The sequence below is a fragment of the Marmota monax genome, unplaced genomic scaffold (assembly GCF_021218885.2).
Source record: "Marmota monax isolate L192 unplaced genomic scaffold, Marmota_monax_Labrador192_F-V1.1 WCK01_AAM20220418_F8-fsc00001, whole genome shotgun sequence".
NCBI lineage: Eukaryota > Metazoa > Chordata > Mammalia > Rodentia > Sciuridae > Marmota > Marmota monax.
This window is the reverse complement of record NW_026693777.1, coordinates 59,518,398-59,540,990: the sequence shown is the minus strand read 5'-3', so window position 1 is coordinate 59,540,990 and position 22,593 is coordinate 59,518,398. Positions and strand designations below refer to the sequence as shown.

Here is a 22,593-nt window from a genome sequence, read left to right as displayed (position 1 = left end):
TCAAACTTTCACTCTTCCTGCCTCAGCCTCCTGAGCAATTATGATTATAGGCATGCACCACTGTGCTTGGCCATATAATTTTACTTTCATTCACAGCTCTGATACACTAATCACAGGAATATATCAAAACTTTCTGAAGAAATCCCATTGATAAAACTGGAAAGACCAGAATACTGCAGTAGGCCTCTATGTGTGTCATTCATCTTGTGCTCACTCTTTCATATACAGGCACATATACATACAAATGCGCTCACAGACCATGTTTATAGCATAAAATACTGTAAGCAGTGATGGGTCTGAGAAAATATCAAATTCAGATGCCTGCTGACAAAATATCACTCCTTAAGGTCACACAATTAATATATTCATCAACCACAGGAATGTATTACTATCTCTGCACTATCATTAAATTTTTAAATAAATGTGAATCTGAGAAAAATCTTTTATGGACCACTTACATTTCTTCTTCTCAGCTTTATCTATACATATATTCTTAGTCTTTGGTGTTATTCACCCTTTCTTAGTCCATTTATTAGTATTCTCTGTATGTATGAAAGCTTTGTCAGAGTGTAAACATTTTTTACAAACTACCTTTTACTTTTTTTGCCACACACAAATTTTTTGGTTTTCCATAGTCAAATTGTGGGATTGGGAAATAGCTTAGTGATAGATATGCACTTGCCTAACGTGTACAAGTCCTGGGTTTGATTCCCAGAACCGAGAGAGAGAGAGAGAGAGAGAGAGAGAGAGAGAGAGAGAGAGAGACACACACACAGAGGGAGGGAGGGAGGGAGGGAGGCAGGCAGAGGGAGGGAGGGAGGGAAGGAGGAAACCATAAAACCCACAAATAAAAACAAATTTTAACAACTGTTATTTTATAAAAATACATGAGTTATTGGTTATAGGGTGATGCAGAGAAGAACCTAAAAACTCTTGGGTATATCTATAAAAAGAATTCTTTAATTGCTACTCCTATATTTCCCTGTCCCATGCCACTCCATGTCATTTTTCCTGAGCTCTATATTAAGATGGAGGGGGCTATTTGCCAGGAAACTGCTATGGAAGTTACATCTTAAATACAATGGTTCCTAAGGATGTTGGGGAAAAGCTAAATTCATGCATTGTGGCTGGGACTACAAATTAATACAACCACTTTAGAAACTAGTATGTACCCACACCATATGACCCAGCTATCCCACTCCTCATTATTTCTCCAAAAGGATTAAAATCAGCATATGATAGGGATACATGCATACCAATGTTTAAAGCAGTACAATTCCCAACAACCAATTCATGGAACCAGCCTAGGAATCCCTCAATAAATGAACAGATTAAGAAAATGTGATATATATACACAATGGAGTTTTACTTGGCCATAAGAATGCAATGTCACTTGCTGGTAAATAAATGGAACTAAAGAACATCATGCTGAGTGACATAAGCCAGACTCAGAAAGTTAAGAGCAGAATGTTCTTTCTCTTTCATATGGAGAAGCTAGAGAGAAATAAGGAATTTAAAAATGGGGGTAAGGAGACACAAGAAGGTTTCATGAAAAATAGAAGGAAGTACAGTGGAGTACATAAAGGAAATTGATAGGGGAGGAGAGGAATGGGAAAGGGGAGAAACATATGAATGAAACTGACCAAACTATGTGATGTGCATATATAAATATATCACAATAATTCCACTTGTATGTATAACTATATTGCACTGATTAAAAACTTTTTTTAAAAAAATAGATAGTTCCTCTCATTTCTTCATTCCAAATCTTTATATTTTCAGAGACTATTAAAAGATTTCTGAGAAATAGTCATCTCTTTTAACTTAAGAGATCTCCAACTATGTGACATGTTAAAAAAAAAATGTTTGTTGGATCTCACTGGGAAACATTCTTGATAGTCTGATACAGAGGGATGGCAATTTTCTAATTTTATACAAAAGGGTTTTCTTAAATTTTTAATGCTTCTATTTCACTCAGCAGAGGCAAAAGTTAGGTAACCATAACTCAACCATATTTTCAAAGGAAGCCTTGTTAGCATGTATTTACAAAAGAAATTTTTCATTAATTTCAATCCAACTTGTAAGGCTAATTTTTAAACCAATTTTCTAAAAATTATGTTTTCAAATCAATGCTTTTCTCTTCAGGAAGGCACAATGCTCAATAACTATAATCATAAAAATAGAAGTCACTGCTTTATTAAATTCACAGCATTTTTTCCAACTTAACTTCAAATGAACTTTTCTATCTCTATAATCATAATAAACAAGACACAATATTCATAAATATTGCACAAACTTAAAGTTTTGATTCAGATTGAATAGATTTATTTAACTCCAGTCAACATTTTAATTCACTTTTCATTTAAACAAAACAGACTGCTAACCAGTAGAGAATTGACACATTCTGTATTCTCACTGACCACTTTTCTTCCCTTTCAATTTTGTGAAGGCTCTTGCTAGTTTTTTAAAAACTGAATAAGGGCTGGGGATGTGGCTCAAGCGATAGCGTGCTCGCCTGGCATGCGTGCGGCCCGGGTTCGATCCTCAGCACCACATACAAACAAAGATGTTGTGTCTGCCGAAAACTAAAAAATAAATATTAAAAAATTCTCTCTGTCTCTCTCTCTTTAAAAAATAAAAACTGAATAAAGTATACAATTGTCAATTACACATAAATTTTTTTTAAATGGTCTTGATATTGTTCATAAAAGTTCATCATGTCACTTGCAGATGCATTATTATGATCTGTTCCAACATTATAGTCACTAAATTCTTACAACTTTACAGCACACACTAATCACTTAATGATGAATAATAAGTAGTCTTATTAATATATCTTCTCAGTTCACCTTAATAAGATTCAAAACTTTAAAAGATACCATTTCAAGGACAGTAGCTTTATCACTTCATCAAGATCATACATTTTTCAAAAGCAAGAAAACATTTTCTTATGACACTAGTACTACTGGTATGAATGTAAATGTACTTCTGAAATAGAGAACTTTTCACTTGGGTCAAAGCTTCACAAGTCATAGCCAATTAGAATGATTCCTGTTTTATCAATTTGAAGAAACAGAGGAGCTGCAAGGTCAGCTCAGATTTATTTAATTTTAAAGCTAGTTCTCTAAAACCTCACTGTCTACCCCAGTTTAATTTAAATGAACTATATGTTGTTTCACACAAGAATTAAAGCATATTGGAAAGGTTTAGGAAAGGAAATATGGGGAGAGGAATATATGTGTATATGTAAAAATAAACTTAGGAAAAGAACTCTAGAGGGTTATCAGTCAATTGTCCCTAACAAAAGGGAATACAATTCAAATTTCTACCTTCACCCTCATTCACAGATCCCCAATGAGGACTATAAACTGGGATGACCCCTTGAAGAGAAATTTAACAATACTTATTTGAAAGTGTATTTCTTTGACACATCAATCTCATTCCTAGAAGTTAATCCTATAGACGAACAACTACAAACAATTTAAATATCCATTAACAGAGGACTGATTTAATACATGGTAAAATATTATGAGGATATTAAAAAAAAAAAAAAAAAAAAAAAAAAATAAGGGAAAGGGGATGAAAAAAGAACGAATACCAGTGAGCTCAATTATTATTTTGGGGGTGGGGGTACGGGGGATTGAACTCAGGAGCACTTAACACTGAATCACATCCCCAGCCATTTTTATTTTTTTACTTTGAGACTAGGTTTCACTAAGTTGCTTAGGGCCTAGTTGCTAAGCTGCTGAGGCTGGCCTCGAATTTGTGATCCTCCTATCTCAACCTCCCAAGTTGCTGGAATTATAAACATGTGCCATCCATGCTCAGCTAAGCCTGACTTTTAGGTGCTAATATGGAATATATCCAAGACATACTGTTAAATTTAAAAATAAAAAAAGCAGAATAATGTGCTTGATATGGTTCTGTGAGGTTTTTGTTAGAAGAGACATGTATACTCATATTTACAAAGAAAAATTTCTGGAATTTTTGTAAGCTATAAAGGTCGCTACCTCTAAAAAACAAAAATTCGTGAGGTAGGGAGAAAGGTCATTTGTCATTTTACAACATTCTGCAATATTTGAACTTTTTAGGATGTATACAAGTTACTTTAAAAGTTAAAAAAAAAGCTTAAGTCTGAAATATTTATTTTTTATGGAGACATTTAAAAAGGAATGTATCTATATATTGCTTCAGTGTTATCATTTTTTAGAGGGAGAAAAAGGAAATCACACATATAACATTCTTAATAAAAGAGGACTATATGTGTATATGTAAAAATATATTCATCCAATTAAAGATGAATAATTATTACAAAACAGCACCTGTATTATCACACCAGTGTTCATACACAGAATTTGCCCATTGGTCAATGCTTTGCACTGTTTCTAAACCTATTTTCCAACTTACACTTTATATTTTAAGAAGAGGTAAATAAATATATCAATAGTTTCACTGTATAAATTCTGGGCTGATTCCAGCTGTGTTTACAGATCTTTAAAGTTATTGGAGTGGAAGAAGAAATTCAAAAATATACATAATTGAAAAATTATCGCTGGCAATATAATTAGAACAAAAGACAAATTTTCTTGTCTACTTCTTGGTTCATTTATCAAAGTATTTATTAAGCTTACATTTGACTATTTAGCTTATGATATAACAAAATATTAAATAGCCTAAGGTTATTTATAATTTCTTAAGATATCTAATAGACTTCAATTTCTATAGAAAAGCTGTGCCCAGTTCTGTTTTAATTGCCTACACCAAACAACCCTTTCTCAGGGGCAGGAGCTGGGACTGTAGCTCAGTGGCCGAGTGCTTGCCTAGTATGTGTGAAGCACTGGGTTCGAACAGAAAAATAAATAAAATAAAGGCATATTCTCCATCTACACCTACAATTTTTTTTTTTTCCCAAAAAACCCTTTCCCAAATGGCAAAGCACTCTGTCAAGGAATTCTCTCATATGCCTTAGTTAACCATTGAGAATTTTTTTTGTACTTTATAGTGCCTAGAAATACTACCTAACTTTCACATTTCTTCAGTTGCTCCTATAGAATAAATCTAAACTCATTAAAACTTCCTTTATAAGAATCTAAGGTTGTCATTCAATGTACCTTAAGTTTCAGAATTATTAAAATGGGAAAAATAACACCCCACTCTTAAGTCAAATAAATATTTAAAATTATAAATTAGGATTTATGACAGATGAAAGATTATTTCACAGAGGAGTGTACAATGCTTCCTTTATATGCCTCTAGGTTCTTTGCCCACTAAATTTATACTTACAAGGAGGTGGCATATAATGTCGACATGATGAGAGAGAGGGTTGTGGAGGGGGCTGGGGCTGGGGCTGTGCAACCATGCTTGATCCATAACCATCTATTGATAATGGCTGACTTGGGGCAGCAGCAGCAGCCTGATGGCCAAAGATTGCAGCTCGGGAAGAAGAAACAGGGCAGCAGGGGTCAAATGCAGATGCTCCGTGAAAACCACCACTTCCATGACTTCTGATACCACTGTTGCTCAGGTCTACTGGCAATGCCTGCTATATAAAGAGGAACTACATTTTATCTTTCTAAAGTTTTGTCAAAACATTATTTCATGTTATATTATAAAAGTACTCCTAAAACAACCTAGAAAAATAAAATCTTTGAATTTATTTGAAAATGGTAATTCTAAGTGTAAGGACCTACTGAACACCAAGAAAAATACAGCACAACTCGGACTGTGCAAATAGTGGGTTTATACCCAAAATCTAAAATCAAGTTTTAAAAATCAAGCATAAAATTACAAGATGAACAAAAGTTTAGCATATTATTTTAAGAGCTATTTCTCTTACATTATCCACATCTTAGAAAAAGAGAAACTTTAAAAAATCTTATTTATATATTCTCCTTTACCTTCACATTCTGACCAGTAATTTAGAAAACATATCTTTAGAAAAACATATCCTTTCATTAAAAACATTAAGGTACTAGATTAAAAGCTCATATGTCCCAAGTTTATAAACTGTCTGATAGCAAGTTTATTCAACTGAAACTATTAATAGTACAAACAAATCTACATTACCCCAAAGAAACAAAGGGCATAAGATTATCCAGGCTAAATCATGAATTAGCTTTGCCTCACTTCACAAACAATTATAAATTAGCTAGATATGATGGTGCACACCTGTAATCCCAGCTACTTGGGAGGCTGAGGCAGGAGGATCACAGGTTCAAAACCAGCCTGGGCAATTTAGCACTCCTCTCAAAATAAAAAGGGCTGGGGATGTAGCTAGTGGTAGAGTACCCCTGGGTTTCATCCCCAATACCACAAAAAATAACAATTAATTAATTAATTAATTAAAATAAAATTAAACCAGTTCTTCTTTTTATCAGGAGTATAATTTTGTGGGAAAGTCTTGATTACTAAATTGGAAAATGAAACCATAGTACAGAACCCATCTTCATTAATCACTATAAGTTTTTTCCCAAAAAAGCACTTGGAAATACACAAATAATTCTAGTCTATAACAATCTAAGTTATACTTCAAAATAGAAAGTAGAAGAATCTATAGATTCCCAACAAGTACAAATGAATGTTTCAGGAAATGGAAATGCTAATTATCTTGATTTGATCATTTCACACTGTATACATTTATCAAAATTATTGTAGTACATGCCATAAATATGTACAAATATGTATGCATTAAAATTTTTAATCCTAATTATTACACTTTTAACCTTAATCTAAAGAAGATTATTAAAAAAACAATTGTTTCTTTGTATTTTTAAATATATGCCTACTCTTAGGTTTAGTATTGCTGTGGTTTTCAAAATGTGATCAAAAGAAATAAAGATTCAGGACCGGATTTGTGGCTCAGTGGTAGAGTGCTCATCTTGCATGTGTGAGGCACTGGGTTCCATCCTCAGCACTACATAAAAATAAATAAATAAAATAAAGGTATTGTGTCCATCTAGAACTAAAAACAATATTAAAATAAATAAAGATTCAATGTTACATATGAATTATATATGAACTGTTCAATACTGGAAGCTGAGGGGGAGGGTGGAGGATGGGAAAGGCAGCGGAGCACAACAGACACTAGTATGGCAATATGTAAATCAATGGATGTGTAACTGATGTGATTCTGCAATCTGTGTATGGGGTGAAGGTGGGAGTTCATAACCCACTTGAATCAAAGTGTGGAATATGATATGTCAAGAAATTTGTAATGTTTTGAACAACCAACAATAAAAAAAAAAAAAAAAAAAATACTGGAAGCTGAGGTACTAGAGAGAAAAGCTAGGGTAATGATCTGTCAGAGGCCGAGGTCACCCAACAGTCCTCAGAGGAATGATAAAGGTCTTTTCACTTTAAAAGGGCTCCAGAATAAAGGACAACAAAAACAAAAATGCTAAAGGGGAAGGGGGAGTGAAGGTGCAAGCAGGAGCTGTATGAAGGAGAAAAACAAAAGACTCTCTCCTCCATATTATGTGCACACAGTCTATTAAGTAAATGTCTGACTCACTGTATTTACCAATGAGTTGGCAAATGCAATTTATGTCCTCAATTCAGGTAAATAGGGTTTAAGAATAATATTGTGTGACACTGAATTTGTTTATGACTTACATCTTTTACCTACTGCCCTACTACTTAGATTAAAATTGGCAAATGGAATATTATCATCCTAAGAAAATGACGAATATTGTGTCACCAAGAGCTTGTCTTAATCTCTGTTCAAACATTAAGATAATCCCTCAAAAATAAAGTAGGGTGAAGGTCGTCCTCCAAGGGAACTTAGGGTAAAGTTAAAAGTAAAGACTAAAAGAAGGGGGCTGGGGATGTGGCTCAAGCGGTAGCGCACTCGCCTGGCATGCGTGGAGTGCTGGGTTCGATCCTTAACAACACATAAAAATAAAGATATTGTGTCCACCTAAAACTAAAACAATAAATATTTTTTAAAAAAGACTAAAAGAAGGAAAAAAACAATAGTGAGAATCCTCTTCTTCACAATTCTTATTCTAGAAAGAAAAAGAGGGTACACAAGATGGGTTCAGAGATGGGAAATATTACTTTACACTGATTATAAAGGATGTATCATACCAATTATTGCTCAAAAGAGAAAGCCATATGTAAGAGAGTAGTAAATTCTCTCAATAGAGTCACAGCCTAAATTTTCGTTGCCTGACCATAATCTGGCACAGTCATAAGACATCTACACAATCACAAATCCTCAGATTGCCTGTTAGCTTCTTCTATTTCTTAACTAAGCTTCAACTGGATACTATACGAAGTTAAATCTCATGAGGACATGGCTAATTTCAGAAGCTTTCCTACATATATTTTGAGCTTTCAAACTGGTTATCTTCAAAATCTCGCTCTGTTTACCATAATACCCATTATATCCACTGAATAACTGGGATCCTGCTAATTCTTCTCAAGCTTTATTTGCAGTCCATCTAACCTCTATTTAGAGATGGCCAAATAGGTTACATCTATTAAACAGAACTGAAAGAGATTCTACCCATAATAATTTATCTCATGCTGAAAGAAAACATTTTGTATGCAACTGATCTCTCAAACCGACTCTATTATTTATTAATTGAACAACAGAAAATTCTGTGAGTGACAGACTCATCTTTTAAAAGTTCTTTAACAAATGCAGGAGAAACTAGTATACCCATGTTTGAATAATTTTTCTGCAATTCTTATAAAACCTTCTTTGAACCCAAATTTTCTAGTAAAAGTAAGCTTTACTTTTCAACAGACCCCTTCATTCAGTTCACTGAAGTTTTTCCTGATGCTACCAGTCACATATCCAAGAATGGAACAGTCCAGATTATTAGTTAATACTTAAACTGTAACCACAACCAAAAACATCTAACATAGGGGCTGGGGATGTGGCTCAAGCGGTAACACGCTTGCCTGGCATGCACGGGGTGCTGGGTTCGATCCTCAGCACCACATAAAATAAAAATGGAGATGGTGTGTCCACCGAAAACTGAAAATATTGAAAAATTCTCTCTCTCTCCTGCTCTCTCTTTAAAAAAAAAAAAAATCTAACATCTCAATCATATTTTCTGCTAAACACTTCCAAATTTCCTCCTCATAACTGAAGGTAGCTTCATTTAAGGGAACAACCTCCTTCTTAATTATTTTTAATTGGTCAGAACCAAAACAGACAGCCATCAAAATTTAAAGAGATGAATCAGGTATGGTAAGAAAGGCTCAGTATACAGAAAAGCAATTGCTCTGAATTTTCTTTTTGACTTTTTTCCCACCATATTACATGTCGAAGTTACAACTATTCCCTAAAATTACATCTTTTGTTTTTTCATAGCCTATAATACCCACAATTTATAAAACGATTATACAGAAATAACCCAGCAAAAGCTAAAGTAGCAATATAATACCTGGCTTCATTTACTCATGTGACCATCAATACTAATTTAATATCACTTGACGTTTTAAGCACTCAACTAATAATATCAACCAATTGACTTAGTTATAATTTTTTGCTAGGGACATATTTGAGTTCTCTAAAACTAAGAACCTCATCTGCTTCTGAGAAACTCTGCTACATGTTTGCACCCGAGAAAGTTGTTTATTTCTAGTTGCTTGGAAGTTATAGTGAGCTCTAGGAGGTACAAAAAAAAACTTAAGACTTTTCCAATTTCTCATTAATTAGGGACATTATATCTCAACACTTTATTTGAAATAAAATGCCAAAGATGTTTTACTTATACTCTAAAAATATCAAAAATCATTTCAGGCAGGCTGGGGTTGTAGGTGAGTGGTACAGTGCTTGCCTAGCACATGTGGGGCACTGGGTTCAATTCTCAGCACCACATATAAATAAATAAATACAAATAAAGGTGCATTGGCAACTAAAAAAATATTTTTTAAACATTTCACAATTTAAAAAGTGATTTTTACATTATCACTTCTAATTTTCCATTTTCTTATTCCCCTCAATTATGTTCAACAATTTAGATCACAATAAAAAAATTAAACTTTAAAGTATTTCACAGACCACTAAATTAGACCATTTCTGCATGCAAGAGTTATCATTAGGGGATTTTTCTACCTCCTGTTGAAGGCATCATGCTATATAAAAGAGAAGAAAGGAGGGAGAGGAAAGAAAGATTAATTCATCAGATTCCATACCTGGTCATGGTAGCTGGTACCAGAACTACTATTTGCTCCACAGGGTGCTTGTACTTGTGGAGGTCTTTCCACAGGGCAAGTAGGATCACTAAAAGAAGGAGAAACTGGGACAGCAGGATGGGGAGTGTGGTGGTGGTGGTGATGATGCTGAAAATGATGACCATGCTGCTGAAAACAACTTGTGTGCGGATGTCCTAATGCATGGTGATTCTGTGATGACCCTCCACATGGTGAATGCTGAGGACAGCAGGAAGGTAACCTTGGCATTGCAGGAGGGCCAGTTTCTGTTACAGCACTAGATGTAGTTCTCCTCGAGTCATCTTGAAACAGAAAATGCAAAGAATAATTGAATCACTAAATACCACTGTGTAAAAATAAGTACTATGTATACATAATTAAATATTTGGTAAATTAAATCTTTATAAATAAGAATGCTATTGTGCCACATTCTTAATATATACTTGATATAATTTTGAGCAATGGGATTCACTGGGATTTTCCTAAATGTCTATAAATTCTTGAGAAGATTCATATTTACAATTTACCATGATGTATAAATCTGGCAATAGATCATTTTTTTCTAGGTCATAGTGAATTATTAGTTACCAATAAAATTGCATTGTAAAAATTCCAAAATATCATGTGAATTCTTCCATTAAATGCTACAAAGCAAAGAATCTTCTGAATCCCAGGAATACCTAAAACCACATCATTCTCACGTAATACATACTGCTATGTACTTAAAATGTCTCCAGACAGTAAACCAGAACCCAAAATCTGGCTGAGTCTTATTAACTGCCAACATTCTTTCCTTTCCTTTTGGCCTATAAAGTTAGAACCAATAGAAGACTAACAGTATAAAAAAAAATGATATTAGTGTGTGTCTTATAATAATCTAGAAAACTAGTGTCAAATGGTGGAGGTAACTGCATGGAGTCAAGTGGACTTGGGTACTAATTCTAAGGCTAAACATGTATTTAAGGGGTAAAATGATTAACAGTATGGCTTCAAAATGAAGACTGGGCTTAAAAGCTCTGCCTCCTAGGATTCAACTTTGGCAAGGAGAAAAAGACTTGCTCTTTGGCCTGTAAGGAGCTCATTATCAAGCATGGAAAAAATTTAAAATATAAATCAACCAGTTGTAAAGATGTACTGGGTTCTAGCATAGCATAGAGGAATGTTGCAAAAAATATCATTCACTAGAATGTAAGCTCTAATAAGACAAAAATTTATGCTTTATTCCCAATGCTTAGAGCAATGCCTGATAACATAATATGTAAATATTTGTTATACAAATGAAAATAAACCTACACATGCATAATTCAAAAAGTACATGCAGAGGTCAGAAAATGAGCAGTTTTGAGCCAGATGAGTCTGAGATGAGTGCACTATGGTCCAAGGTGATATTCAAGAGGTAGTTAGATATGAAAATTTAAAACACAGTGACAAATGGAGGATCATCACATCAGCATGTTGGTGATAGTTTGTAAAAACACCTGCAGTTATGAGATGGGCCAATGAAAAAAAGGGATGAGAACACAACTGAGAAGAAATGAATATGAAACAGAGATTATTACCAGAATTTAAAGACCATGTTTGTTCATTCAGAAAGGAGTCAGAAGCACAAAGCAAAGAGTTTTGGTAAAGAAAATCCACTTTAGGGATGGGGATGTGGCTCAAGCGGTAGCGCGCTCGCCTGGCATGCGTGCGGCCCGGGTTCGATCCTCAGCACCACATACAAACAAATACGTTGTGTCTGCCGATAACTAAAAAATAAATATTAAAATTCTCTCTCTCTCTCTCTCTCTCTCTCTCCCTCCCCTCTCTCTATCTCTCCCTCTCTCTCTCTCTTAAAAAAAAAAATCCTTAAAAAAAAAAAAAAGAAAAAAAAAGAAAATCCACTTTAAATGCACGCAGACTTAATACAAGTATACCTTTACATGCAATAAAAACAGAACCAGTGAAGATGTTAAAGACACAGAGAATATAATTGTTAAAGCAATGACAAGAGAAGGGCTAAGAGAGAGCACAGCTAAAAGAAGGACCAAGAAAGGAGTTAGTAGACCAGGAGTTAGGAAAGAATAGGTATAGATATACAAAAGTTATTATGGAGGAATTGGAAGTTGCATAGTTCATGTTTGATAACCTTCATTTTTTATTTCTTTCTTCCTGGAGGATGAAAGCCTTGAGAAAAAGAAGAGAGTTTTGGAAAAGCCACTGAGGGGAAGGAAAGGGAACTGATCAAGAAATATTTACCACTGAAAGTCCAAGACTAGATACTATAAATTGATAGAGGCACCTCTCTGCTTGGACGTTTTTATGGGAATCATTTAGGACTTTGGATAATGGCATAAGTGATTCAAAGTTGAAAATATGTAAAAAGTGGGAGAAGGCAAGTTTTAGGAGAAAATAGTTAAACTGATGCATATGGTATTGGAAGGAAACAAAGAAAGCTGTATTGAGTATATTTAATGTAGTCTGACAACCTATATTGACTTGTACCAGGTTTATGCAGCCTACCAATCTGGCTTGGGACAATGCTGTCCTGATGTAAAAATACAACATGAACAAGTCTATCTTAAAGAGTCATCAGCATGGAGCAATATCAAGAAAGGGTCATTCCGGGGCTGTAGTTCTGGCTCAGTGGCAGAGCACTTGCCTAGCATGTGTGAGGCACTGGGTTCAATTCTCAGCACCACATATAAACAAACATCAACAACTTAAAAAAAAAAAATCCAATTTAAAAATTTTTTTTCAAAAAAAAAAAAAAAAAAGTCATTTATTTAGAACTTAGGTAGAGAAATTATTACCTAAGAAATTAAATGTGAGTTGTAAATAAACAGAGATCTTGAAATAAATTAAGACATATGTAAATGAAAGCTTTGGGACTATTTTGAAATAAAGTTGGGTCTATGTGACATAAAAAGTAGATAAGAATAAAGTTACATAAAACTACCAGGAGACAGAATGAATGAGAAAAGTTCAAATCCTTGTCTCGGAGATCACTGTCCTCCATCAAGGTATTCAAATTTCTAGATTTGTTCATTTGTAAAATGAGAAGAGTAATGCCAATACCAAGAAATTTTAAAGGATTAAATGATAACATGTAAAATAACATCGAAGTACTGAGGGAAAGAATATATACTCAATAAAAGAAATAAAAGCCCATTTTCATTTCTGCCTCCATTTTTCTTTTCAGAGTAGAGTATTTAAAAGATACCCCTAGGAAATCTAAATTCTGCTATTAGTTTTTCAGAGAAAGGAGTACTTTCCTAATCCAGCCACAAGTAATTTTCCAACTTGCTGAATGCAAGTTATAAGAATAGCATAAAATTAAATGAGATATTATTAAAAGAAGAGAAATCATATAAATCATAAGGTAGTTTCATTAACAAATGGTGATTCAGTCAATCTGAATTGCTACAGGGTCTATGTTGACCCTCTTTTTTTAATATATATATATATATATATATATATATATATATATATATATATATGTAAATGGACACAATAACTTTATTTTGCTTATTTAGATTTTTTAAGTGGTACTGGGGATCAAACTCAATGCCTCATGCATGCTAGGCAAGCGCTCTACCACTGAGCCACAACCCCAGCCCTATGTTGTCTCTCTTAATAAGCAGCTAACAAGTTCCTATCTCTATACTATTGTCCAAAAGAGAGTGTTACCTTGAGGTTCAGTTAAACATCTGATAAAGAGGGCTAAAAATATAACTCTAAGTGAAAATCAAGAAGTAACTTGCAATAGACATAAAATTATAAAACTCTTCAGGGGTAGTATAGCTCTCAATGATAAGAGTGTATACTTAGCATGTAAAAGGCCCTGGGTTCAAAACCCAGCAGCAAAACAAAACAAAGGAATAAATCTTTGTGACCTTGGATTAGACAATCATTTCTCTTTTTTTTATTTATTTAATTTTGTTTATTGCATTTACAGCTGTATCAAGGTTTTTGTTGTTGTTGTCTTTTTTTTTTTTTTTTTTTTTTTAAGTTAAGGTAGGGGGCTGGGGTTGTAGCTCAGTGGTAGAGCGTTTGCCTAGCATGTGTGAGACACTGCATTCGATTCTCAGCACCAAATATAAATAAATAAAATAAAGGCCCATCAACAACTAAAAAAATATTTAAAAAAAAAAAAAAAAAAGTTAAGGTATGGGGGCTAGGGTTGTGGCTCAATGGTATAGCACGTGCCTAGCATGTGTGAGGCCCTGAGTTCAATTCTCAGCACCTCATATAAATAAAAATAAAGGTCCATTGACAACTAAAAAAGATATTTTAAAAAAATGAGAAAACTTTCTAAAAATAAATATATAAATAAAGTTAAGGTAAGCATACATATGGATATATACACACACAGTAGGCACAAATATTAAGCACACAAATATTTAGATCAAAATATAAAATTTTTTTAGTACCTGGGAAGTTTCTCATATTCTCCTTCTCAAGCCATATTTCTGTCTAAATAACCCCCACTCCAGTCTTCATTGCCATAGTTTTTTCTGTTGTTGTTTTTAACAAAGAACTCTTTTTTTAAAATCTGTTCTTTGTAGACATACTTGACAGTTGAGTGTATTTTGACATATCATACATACGTGGAGTATAACTTTCCATTCTTGTGGTTGTACACAATGTGGTTGTACACTGGTTGTGTATTCATACATGAACACAGGAAAGCTATGTCCAATTCATTCTACTTAGATAACAGATTCTTAGATACAATGCCAAAACAACAAGAGAGAGAAAATGGGCATCATCAAAATACTAAAACTTCCACCCTCATTTTCAATTATTTTGAGTGTATATCTTGGAGTGAAATTGATGAGTCATATGTTATCTCTATTTGTTTCTGGGGGTTGAACCAGGGGTGCTCTATATTCTTGAGCTATATCTGCAATTCGTCTATCTGTCTATGGAGAGAGGGTCTGACTCACTTGCCTGAGCTGACCTCCAACCTATGATCTTCCTGCTTCAGCCTTCTTTATAGTTGGAATTACAAGCAAGTAGCATTACAAACATGAACCATTGCACCAGGCTATGTTGTTTTTGTTTTTGTTTACTTTTTGTTTTGTTGTGTTGTGTTTTGTTACCAGGGATTGAACCCAGGGGTTCTTAACTACTAGAGACATCACCAGTCTGTTTTTTTGAGACAGGGTCTCGCTGATTTGCTGACGCTGGTTTTACAGGCGGGCACCACCATGCCTGACTGCTATGTTAAACTTTTTGAGGAACTGCCCAAGTGTTTTCTTCAGCGGCTATGCCATTTGTATTCTTTAGACGCATTTTGCAAGGGTTCCAATTTCTCTGCATCATACCAGCTCTGGTTATTCTAGTTTTTACATTACAGTCACCCTAGTAGGTGTTAAGTGATATCTCACTATAGTTTTGATTTGTATTTCACTAATAACTAGCGATGGTAAACATTTTACATGTGATTCTTTGGAAAAAATATCTACTCAAGTCTTTTGCCCATTTTTAAACTAGATAGTTTTTGTAATTTTCACAGTTCTTTACATATTCTGGATATTAGAATCCTTCTTCAGATATGATTTGCAAGTATTTTTCTTGCATTCAATACAATGTTTTTCACAAATTTGATAGTCCTTTGATGGATCAAATTTTTTAAATTCTGATGAAGTTCAATTTACCTAGTTTTCTTTTGTTGCTCATTCATGTGTTTGGGTGTCAGTCATTTACTTTTCCCTAAGCTCATTTAGTTATGCTATAATACTTTGGCCACATACAGTACACAAATTCAAATATGAAATCATAGTCTAATTCTAATAAATACTATTTTGCTCACATATGAAAGTTTATTAAAATATTAAGAATATGCTAAAGATGTAGCTCAGTGATAAAGTGCTCCTAGGTTCAAATCCCAGTACTAAAAGAAAAGGATATATAACATGTACTTGCTAATATAGCTAAAAACTTAAATTTAAAACAATGTTTTCCCTAACAAAAATAAAACGACAAAAGTCCTCCCCCACCAGGCCATCACACACTTTTTTTTACATACCTACTATAGAAGTACCAGTTGCACTATTGCTTGTAAGAGTAGTTGAAGTCTCTGATACTGTGGAAGGCTGACTACTGGTGACAGCTGATGTAGTATCAGAGGCCTGCTCAGAGGTAGATGGATTTGAATTGTTAATGGAAGCACTAGTAGTTTGTGACTCCATTCTTGCAGAAGTGGTTGGTACTACAGTAGGTTCTATAAAATAAAATTTTTTGTCTACTTAACATTTTGCAACAGATTAGTAATGGTTATATTTTAATCCATGCTAATATCTTTTTGTTAATTACTAAAGTAAAACAGGTTAAAAACATAAACTCTCTTGAAATATATTTTTAAAAAACCATTTTATGTAGAAAAAGCTTTCATAAAGAAAACATTCATAGGGGCTGGGGTGGTAGCTCAGTGATAGACTAGCATGTGCAAAGCACTGGGTTCGATTCTCAGCACCGCATAAAAATAAATAAAATAAAAGTCTATGACAACTAAAAAATATTTTTAAAAATTCAGAAAGCTAAACCACAAGATCAAACTGAGTAAAATATTATTGCATTTAAAAACTGTAACACACATGCATTTAGATTATCGAAAAGGTTTTTAGATAACTACTAAGTTCTCTCATCTGTCACAAACAAGAAAAGAGTAAATGAAAAACAAAGAGTTCTTCTGCCATGCCTGTACACTTGATCATAGGCTGTCAAAACAAAAATTGCACTTCCCCTGGCACAGTAAATTCCAAGATCAGACAGTTTGGACAGCAATTCTGATTTCACCACCACAGTATGACTGTAGATAATTTATTTTTACTAGTCTCCACTTCCTCATCTGTAAAACTAGAAAAGTAACAGAATTTTCTTCCTTTTAGAAATGTTAGGATGACCTGAGATCACACATATAATACCCTTCATATAATGCTTTAACATACATAATCCCTTAATAACATTAGCTATGGGTTTTTATATCTATTTTAATCTTATTTTCCATGCCTGTTTATATTTTCAAGTTTTTATAAATGTAAAAAAAACACACAGATAAAAGGTAAATTAAAATCTTTACTAATATTAATATTCATGAAGACTTTTTAATAAAACTTAAAATACAAATGAATTAAATTTCAAACATAAATATAAAATGGTTGCTTATTTCATTTTGAGCCAGGCACAGTGGCATGAACTTATAATCCTAGCATCTTGAAAGGCCAAGGCAGGAGGATCGCAAGTTCAAAGCCAGCCTTAGTAACTTAATGAGGCCCTGAGCAACTTAGCAAGACCCTGTCTGAAAATAAAAAATTAAAAAGGGCTGGGGATGGGCCAGGGTTGTGGCTCAATGATAGAGTGCTTGCCTAGCATGCATGAGACAGTGGGTTCAATCCCTGGCACCACATTTAAAAAAAAAGGTAATTAAAAAGAAGTGGGGGCGTTGCTGGGATGTGTCTCAGTGATAAAGCCAAAAAATTAAGATATTTCATTTTGCCAGGCATGGTGGTAATCCCATCAATTTGGGAGGCTAAGGCAGGAGGATCATAAATTCAAGGCCAGCTTCAGCAACTCAGCAAGGCCTGCCTAAGCAGTAACTTAGAAAAACTTTATCTCAAAATTAAAAGTAAAGAGCTGGGGACATAGCTCAGGAGGAAAGCCCCTGATATTCAGTGCCCAATATTCCCACTCAAAAACAATTCATAATTCTTCATAATTCTACAGTTACTATTCCAACTTACCATCTTCATCAACAGTAAGGTCTACAACTTCTGCAGCATTCTGCCTCAAGGGCTGTATAACAGTAGAAATCCTACTGCGGTTCCGTGGCTCCTGTGGTCGACCTGTATGAGAACTTGAACCTTGGCTCCAATGAGATCTGGAGTGTCCAAGGGTTGAACGAGACCTTAAATGACATCAATATTAAATTAATAAATAAAGAATTAATTTAGTCACCCCAGAAATCACTTCTTTTGAAAAAACAAGTTCTTAATGCAAGAATTCTCAAAAGTAATAATGGAAATAGAACAAAAAATTATGACTAGGATAATGCCTGGCACTCTAATAAACTTTGCTGAATGAATACATCACCAATAGACCAAAAAAAAGTAAAAAATGCTATGTTAGAGCCAGGCACACACCTGTAATCACAGCTACTCAGGAGGCTGAGGCAGCCTCAGCAGTTTAGGCAGACCCTGTCTCAAAATTTTAAAAAAATAATAATAATAACAAGGGCTAGGGATGAAGCACTGTGCTTCAATCCCCAATACCAGGGTAGGGAAAAAAAGAAAAAGAAATACTATGTTGGACCAATAGTATAATATACAGGATTCTGTTTTAAGAACATTGCTCTCTTCAACTATTATTATTGACTATTCACCTTGATTATAATTAACTATTTACATTTTATAGTTAACTCAAAATTACCATAAAGAAATTTAATTTTAAAAAAATACACACTTATGTCCACAATATCTTGTATGTTTAGACCAGGCTGGGTTTGTAAAAACACAATTTTGGTAACCCTAAACGAAGCTAAGCTTCTGATATTGTCCTAAGAGAATACAACCGACACCAGAGAGATATCCTGGGGTTAGCATAAGTAAATACACTGTGTAGCTAGTTTATAGGTTGATAGCCATAAGAGCATCACTTGTCTGAGCTGCTTTATCCTTATAAAGCATCCAATCACAAACCCTAAACCTTTTTTGTTTTTCACCTTTTAATTATATGGTACAGTATTCTTCTTAATTACTTATAGGTACACAGATATTTTAAAGGATTGACTATGATTCTAGACTGAATGTATACATGTATAGTATGTAGATGATGCAATCCTAAGGCCCAGAAGAAAAAATAAATTGCTTTTAGAAAGGTGGGGCCAATAGAACACAGGTGCTTATGCAGTTTGTTTTTTGTCTCCTGCCCAAATCAAATGTAAAACTGATACAAGCATTTGATCAGCATGTATGGAAAAGTTGAACCAACTCCATTAACATACAATGTCATCAAGGGTGGCGAGTTTGCATACCCAGGAAACAACCCCAAACTTCAAACTGGGATGAAAAATGCCCTTAAAAACTATACAGCCCAGGAGTTAAAAATTTGAGTTCAAATTTTAAAATGAATCAATCCCCAATACCACAAAAGTTAAAAAAAAAAAAAAATTAGTCCATCTCCAATATTTGTGTATTATTCACATTTAAATTTCAAAGGAATTCACTACTTCTCTTTATCATAAAATAAATCAAATTTTATAAAGGATTAAGTAAAATTATTGGTTACCTACAGCAATGACTCTTAGGCTCTCACTGCTTACTTTAAAAAATTCTGAGCACGAAATTCTAGCTCTGTTGGTCTAGACAAGGTGTAGGCAACAATATATCTTTATTTTATAATTTTCCCAGGTGAGTCAAACACAGCCTGGTTTGAAAACAACTGATCTAGTATAAGCATGCTTAAATTAGGTCTCTAAGAAAAAAATTATCTGTAGCACAAGTTTAAATAGTAAGTTTAATAATCAAGTTTAAGTAATCATTTTGATAACTTCAAACATACAGCTAGGAATTAAAATCTCACCTATAGCTTTCTCCAACTGTTACAATCTCCACTTCACTGTCAGTTGAGGTAACATTAATTTCTTCATTGGCAGTGACCTGGGGAGTGAAGGAAGCTTCTATCACCACAACATCTTCATCAATACTTCCTGAAAACAAACAAACAAACAAAATATTTAAAGAACATCCATTTGTTAACTAATTAACAAGGCAGAAATTTTCATTTTTACCTGAAGACTATGAAATTCATGATGAAAGGAGAATTGTATAGTAATTTATTTTGGATAGATACTCAAAAGAAGAGACAATTTCTGCTATGACTTCAGAAATTTTAAGCATGACTACAAATGCAAGGAGCAGAAACAAAAGCAACTGGCTGCAAAAAGATACTTTTGATAGTTAACTAGCACCTACATGTTGAGTAGTTACAGTACTGTATTTAATATATGTAAAGAATATGAGCTCTGAATTGGAATTAGGTCTGAATTACAAATATTGCTTACTGTGTGCCTGGGCAAGTCTTTAGAATTATTGAAGAAGCTTCAGTTTCTTAATAGGGCTTAACATTCAGGATATTATACATGACATAGAGTTTGTGCTTGCAAATCAGAAATATACACTTTAAAGTGGGTGAATTTGTTTTCTACTCTTAATATTCTTATTGTGGGAACATTCTTATCAAGACATTTGTATTATCAGGTAACAGAGGATGTTTTTTAAAAAAATCATCAGGTGATAATCCTTTCAGATTTGTGAAAAATCCAGTAAGAAAATACACAACTTTTATTTTTTAACAATTTTAACCATTTTTAAGTTTAGCAACATTAAGTATATTTGAAATGTTATGAAACATCTCTAGTACCTTTTCATCATGCCAATCTGAAGCTATACCCATTATGCCCACCCATCCCCCCCATAGCACCATCATCATTCTACTGTTTCTGAGAATATGACTACATTAGATGCCACATAACAGAATTACATAGTATGTGTCATTTTGTGAACAGCTTTTAATGGTTGCATAGTTCCCTTTGTATGGATAATTTCACATGCTGAAAGACCTACAATATTCACTTATCCTTGCATATGTTTCCACGTTTTCTGAGGGAAATGAGAAACTGCCAACACAGATTACTTCTGGATAATAAAGACTGGACCCTTTGAAAAGGAGATAAGTTTTACATCTTATTTTCTCAGTACTTTAAAATTCCACACCATGTGAATGCTATTATTAAATCTTTATTTAAAAAAAAAAAAGCTGATTCAAAACAAAATACTTGTCCAGAAATCAGAAAACATCAAGGGTACTTCATTTAAACTTTTTAGATTTATGTTTCCAGAAATAAACATTTAAGGGTAATGTCTAAAAAATAATGTAGTTGAGCCTGGCACAGTGGTGCACGCCTATAATCCCAGCAGCTTGGAAGGCTGAGGCAGGAGCATCACAAGTTTAAGCCCAGCCTCAGTAACTTAGTAAGGCTCTCAGCAACTTAGTGAGACTCTTAAAATAAAAATAAAAAAAGGGTTTGGTGGGGGGGGGGGGAGGGGGGCGTGTTGAGGATATAGCTCAATTGGTAGAGTGCTTGTTTAGCAAGCACAAGGCCCTGGGTTCAATCCCCAGCACAACCAAAAAAGGCGGGGGGGGGGGCCTAGATGTAGCTCAGTAGTTAAGTGCCTCTGAGTTCAATTCCCAAAAACCAAAACATAAATAAAAATAATGTAATTGAAATACTTTAATTCTACCAAGAAACATGATTTTTAAATGCTATAATAAGTATTAAAAAAGATTTTAAAATGCATTACATTTGCACTAAACTTGATACTTAAGAATATAAAAACCCTTTCCTTCCCAGAAACAGACCTTCATTTACTACATTCTCACTCCTCTACAAATATCAGCTCCTTAGAAACTTCTATTCCAATTATCAACCACTCTGCCTCACTAATTTCAAGAAACTGGGCTCTAACGCTCCCTCCCCTAACACTAGAGTCTTCAGATCCTGACCATATGAAAAAAATGTGACAATTAAGCAAGACAAGTCCTTTTTTTCACCTCCCTCTTTCTCAAGAGACCTCAAGAAGCAATTGCTATACATTTCTCCCAGTTACAAGTGATCTCAATGAAGTCTTCTTAAAACAAATATTCAAATAGTTTTTTTAAAAAAAAAATGAACTAAATATGGCCAAATAAGAACAAGGTTACGGATTTTAGGGTTCTGGAAAAAAATAGAAAAACAAAAATGAAAAAGGAAGATACTCATATGGAAAGAGAGAGAGACAAGAGAAGGAAAATGGCACATATGGATAGTAGACTAATAGGCTTTGACCCTGACAAACAGAACATCAGGCAAAAACTGGGACAGCTTTGCATCAGTCTTAGAAAACGTATTCCTGGTCCTTTGAAAAGCTCTCCCTATGACCCAATTCCCTTATTCCCTAAATTCAAAAGAAATTAATCTAGTTCCCTCAGTGAAGACTTAGCTCTTTAATATTCATTCCAATACAACTCTTTAAATTACAAGTACAGAAATGATGCATTCTATTGGGATGGTCTGTATACATGAAAAATACTTATACTTCAGAATTATCTGCGCATTCTTAGTGCACTTAAATATAATATCTATTGATATGAAATGTGCATGAAAGCACATATGCAAGTGCTATTCCTCCATCATCTGCTTTGCTGAGCACTGTCATAATCAAAAGTTTATAAGTCCTAATATTTAAATAAGCTACCAAAAACTTCAAAGTATTTTTCGGCTTGACATGACAAAGTGACAATGGATAATAAAAACAATGTACTTAAAAGAACTATTAAGCAGTCTTTTTTAGTGACTAAAGTTGTTGCATGATTAAATGAGAAAAAAATCCATCATACAGTATC

The 22,593-nt window shown here is 33.8% G+C and overlaps 1 protein-coding gene across 8 annotated transcripts in view; it reads right to left on the bottom strand.

Moving 5' to 3' along the window:
• Positions 1 to 22,593, bottom strand: part of Rnf111 (ring finger protein 111) — a 120,951-nt gene that overhangs the window by 13,984 nt on the left and 84,374 nt on the right. For all 8 annotated transcript variants that reach the window (XM_046460889.2, XM_046460891.2, XM_046460887.2 and 5 more), the window contains 5 exons: positions 19,732 to 19,858; positions 17,895 to 18,058; positions 16,181 to 16,375; positions 10,150 to 10,469; positions 5,284 to 5,542 (listed from right to left, as the gene is read on the bottom strand). In XM_046460889.2, the coding sequence (XP_046316845.1) occupies positions 5,284 to 5,542; positions 10,150 to 10,469; positions 16,181 to 16,375; positions 17,895 to 18,058; positions 19,732 to 19,858 (1,065 nt within the window). The remainder of the gene's footprint in view (positions 1 to 5,283; positions 5,543 to 10,149; positions 10,470 to 16,180; positions 16,376 to 17,894; positions 18,059 to 19,731; positions 19,859 to 22,593) is intronic.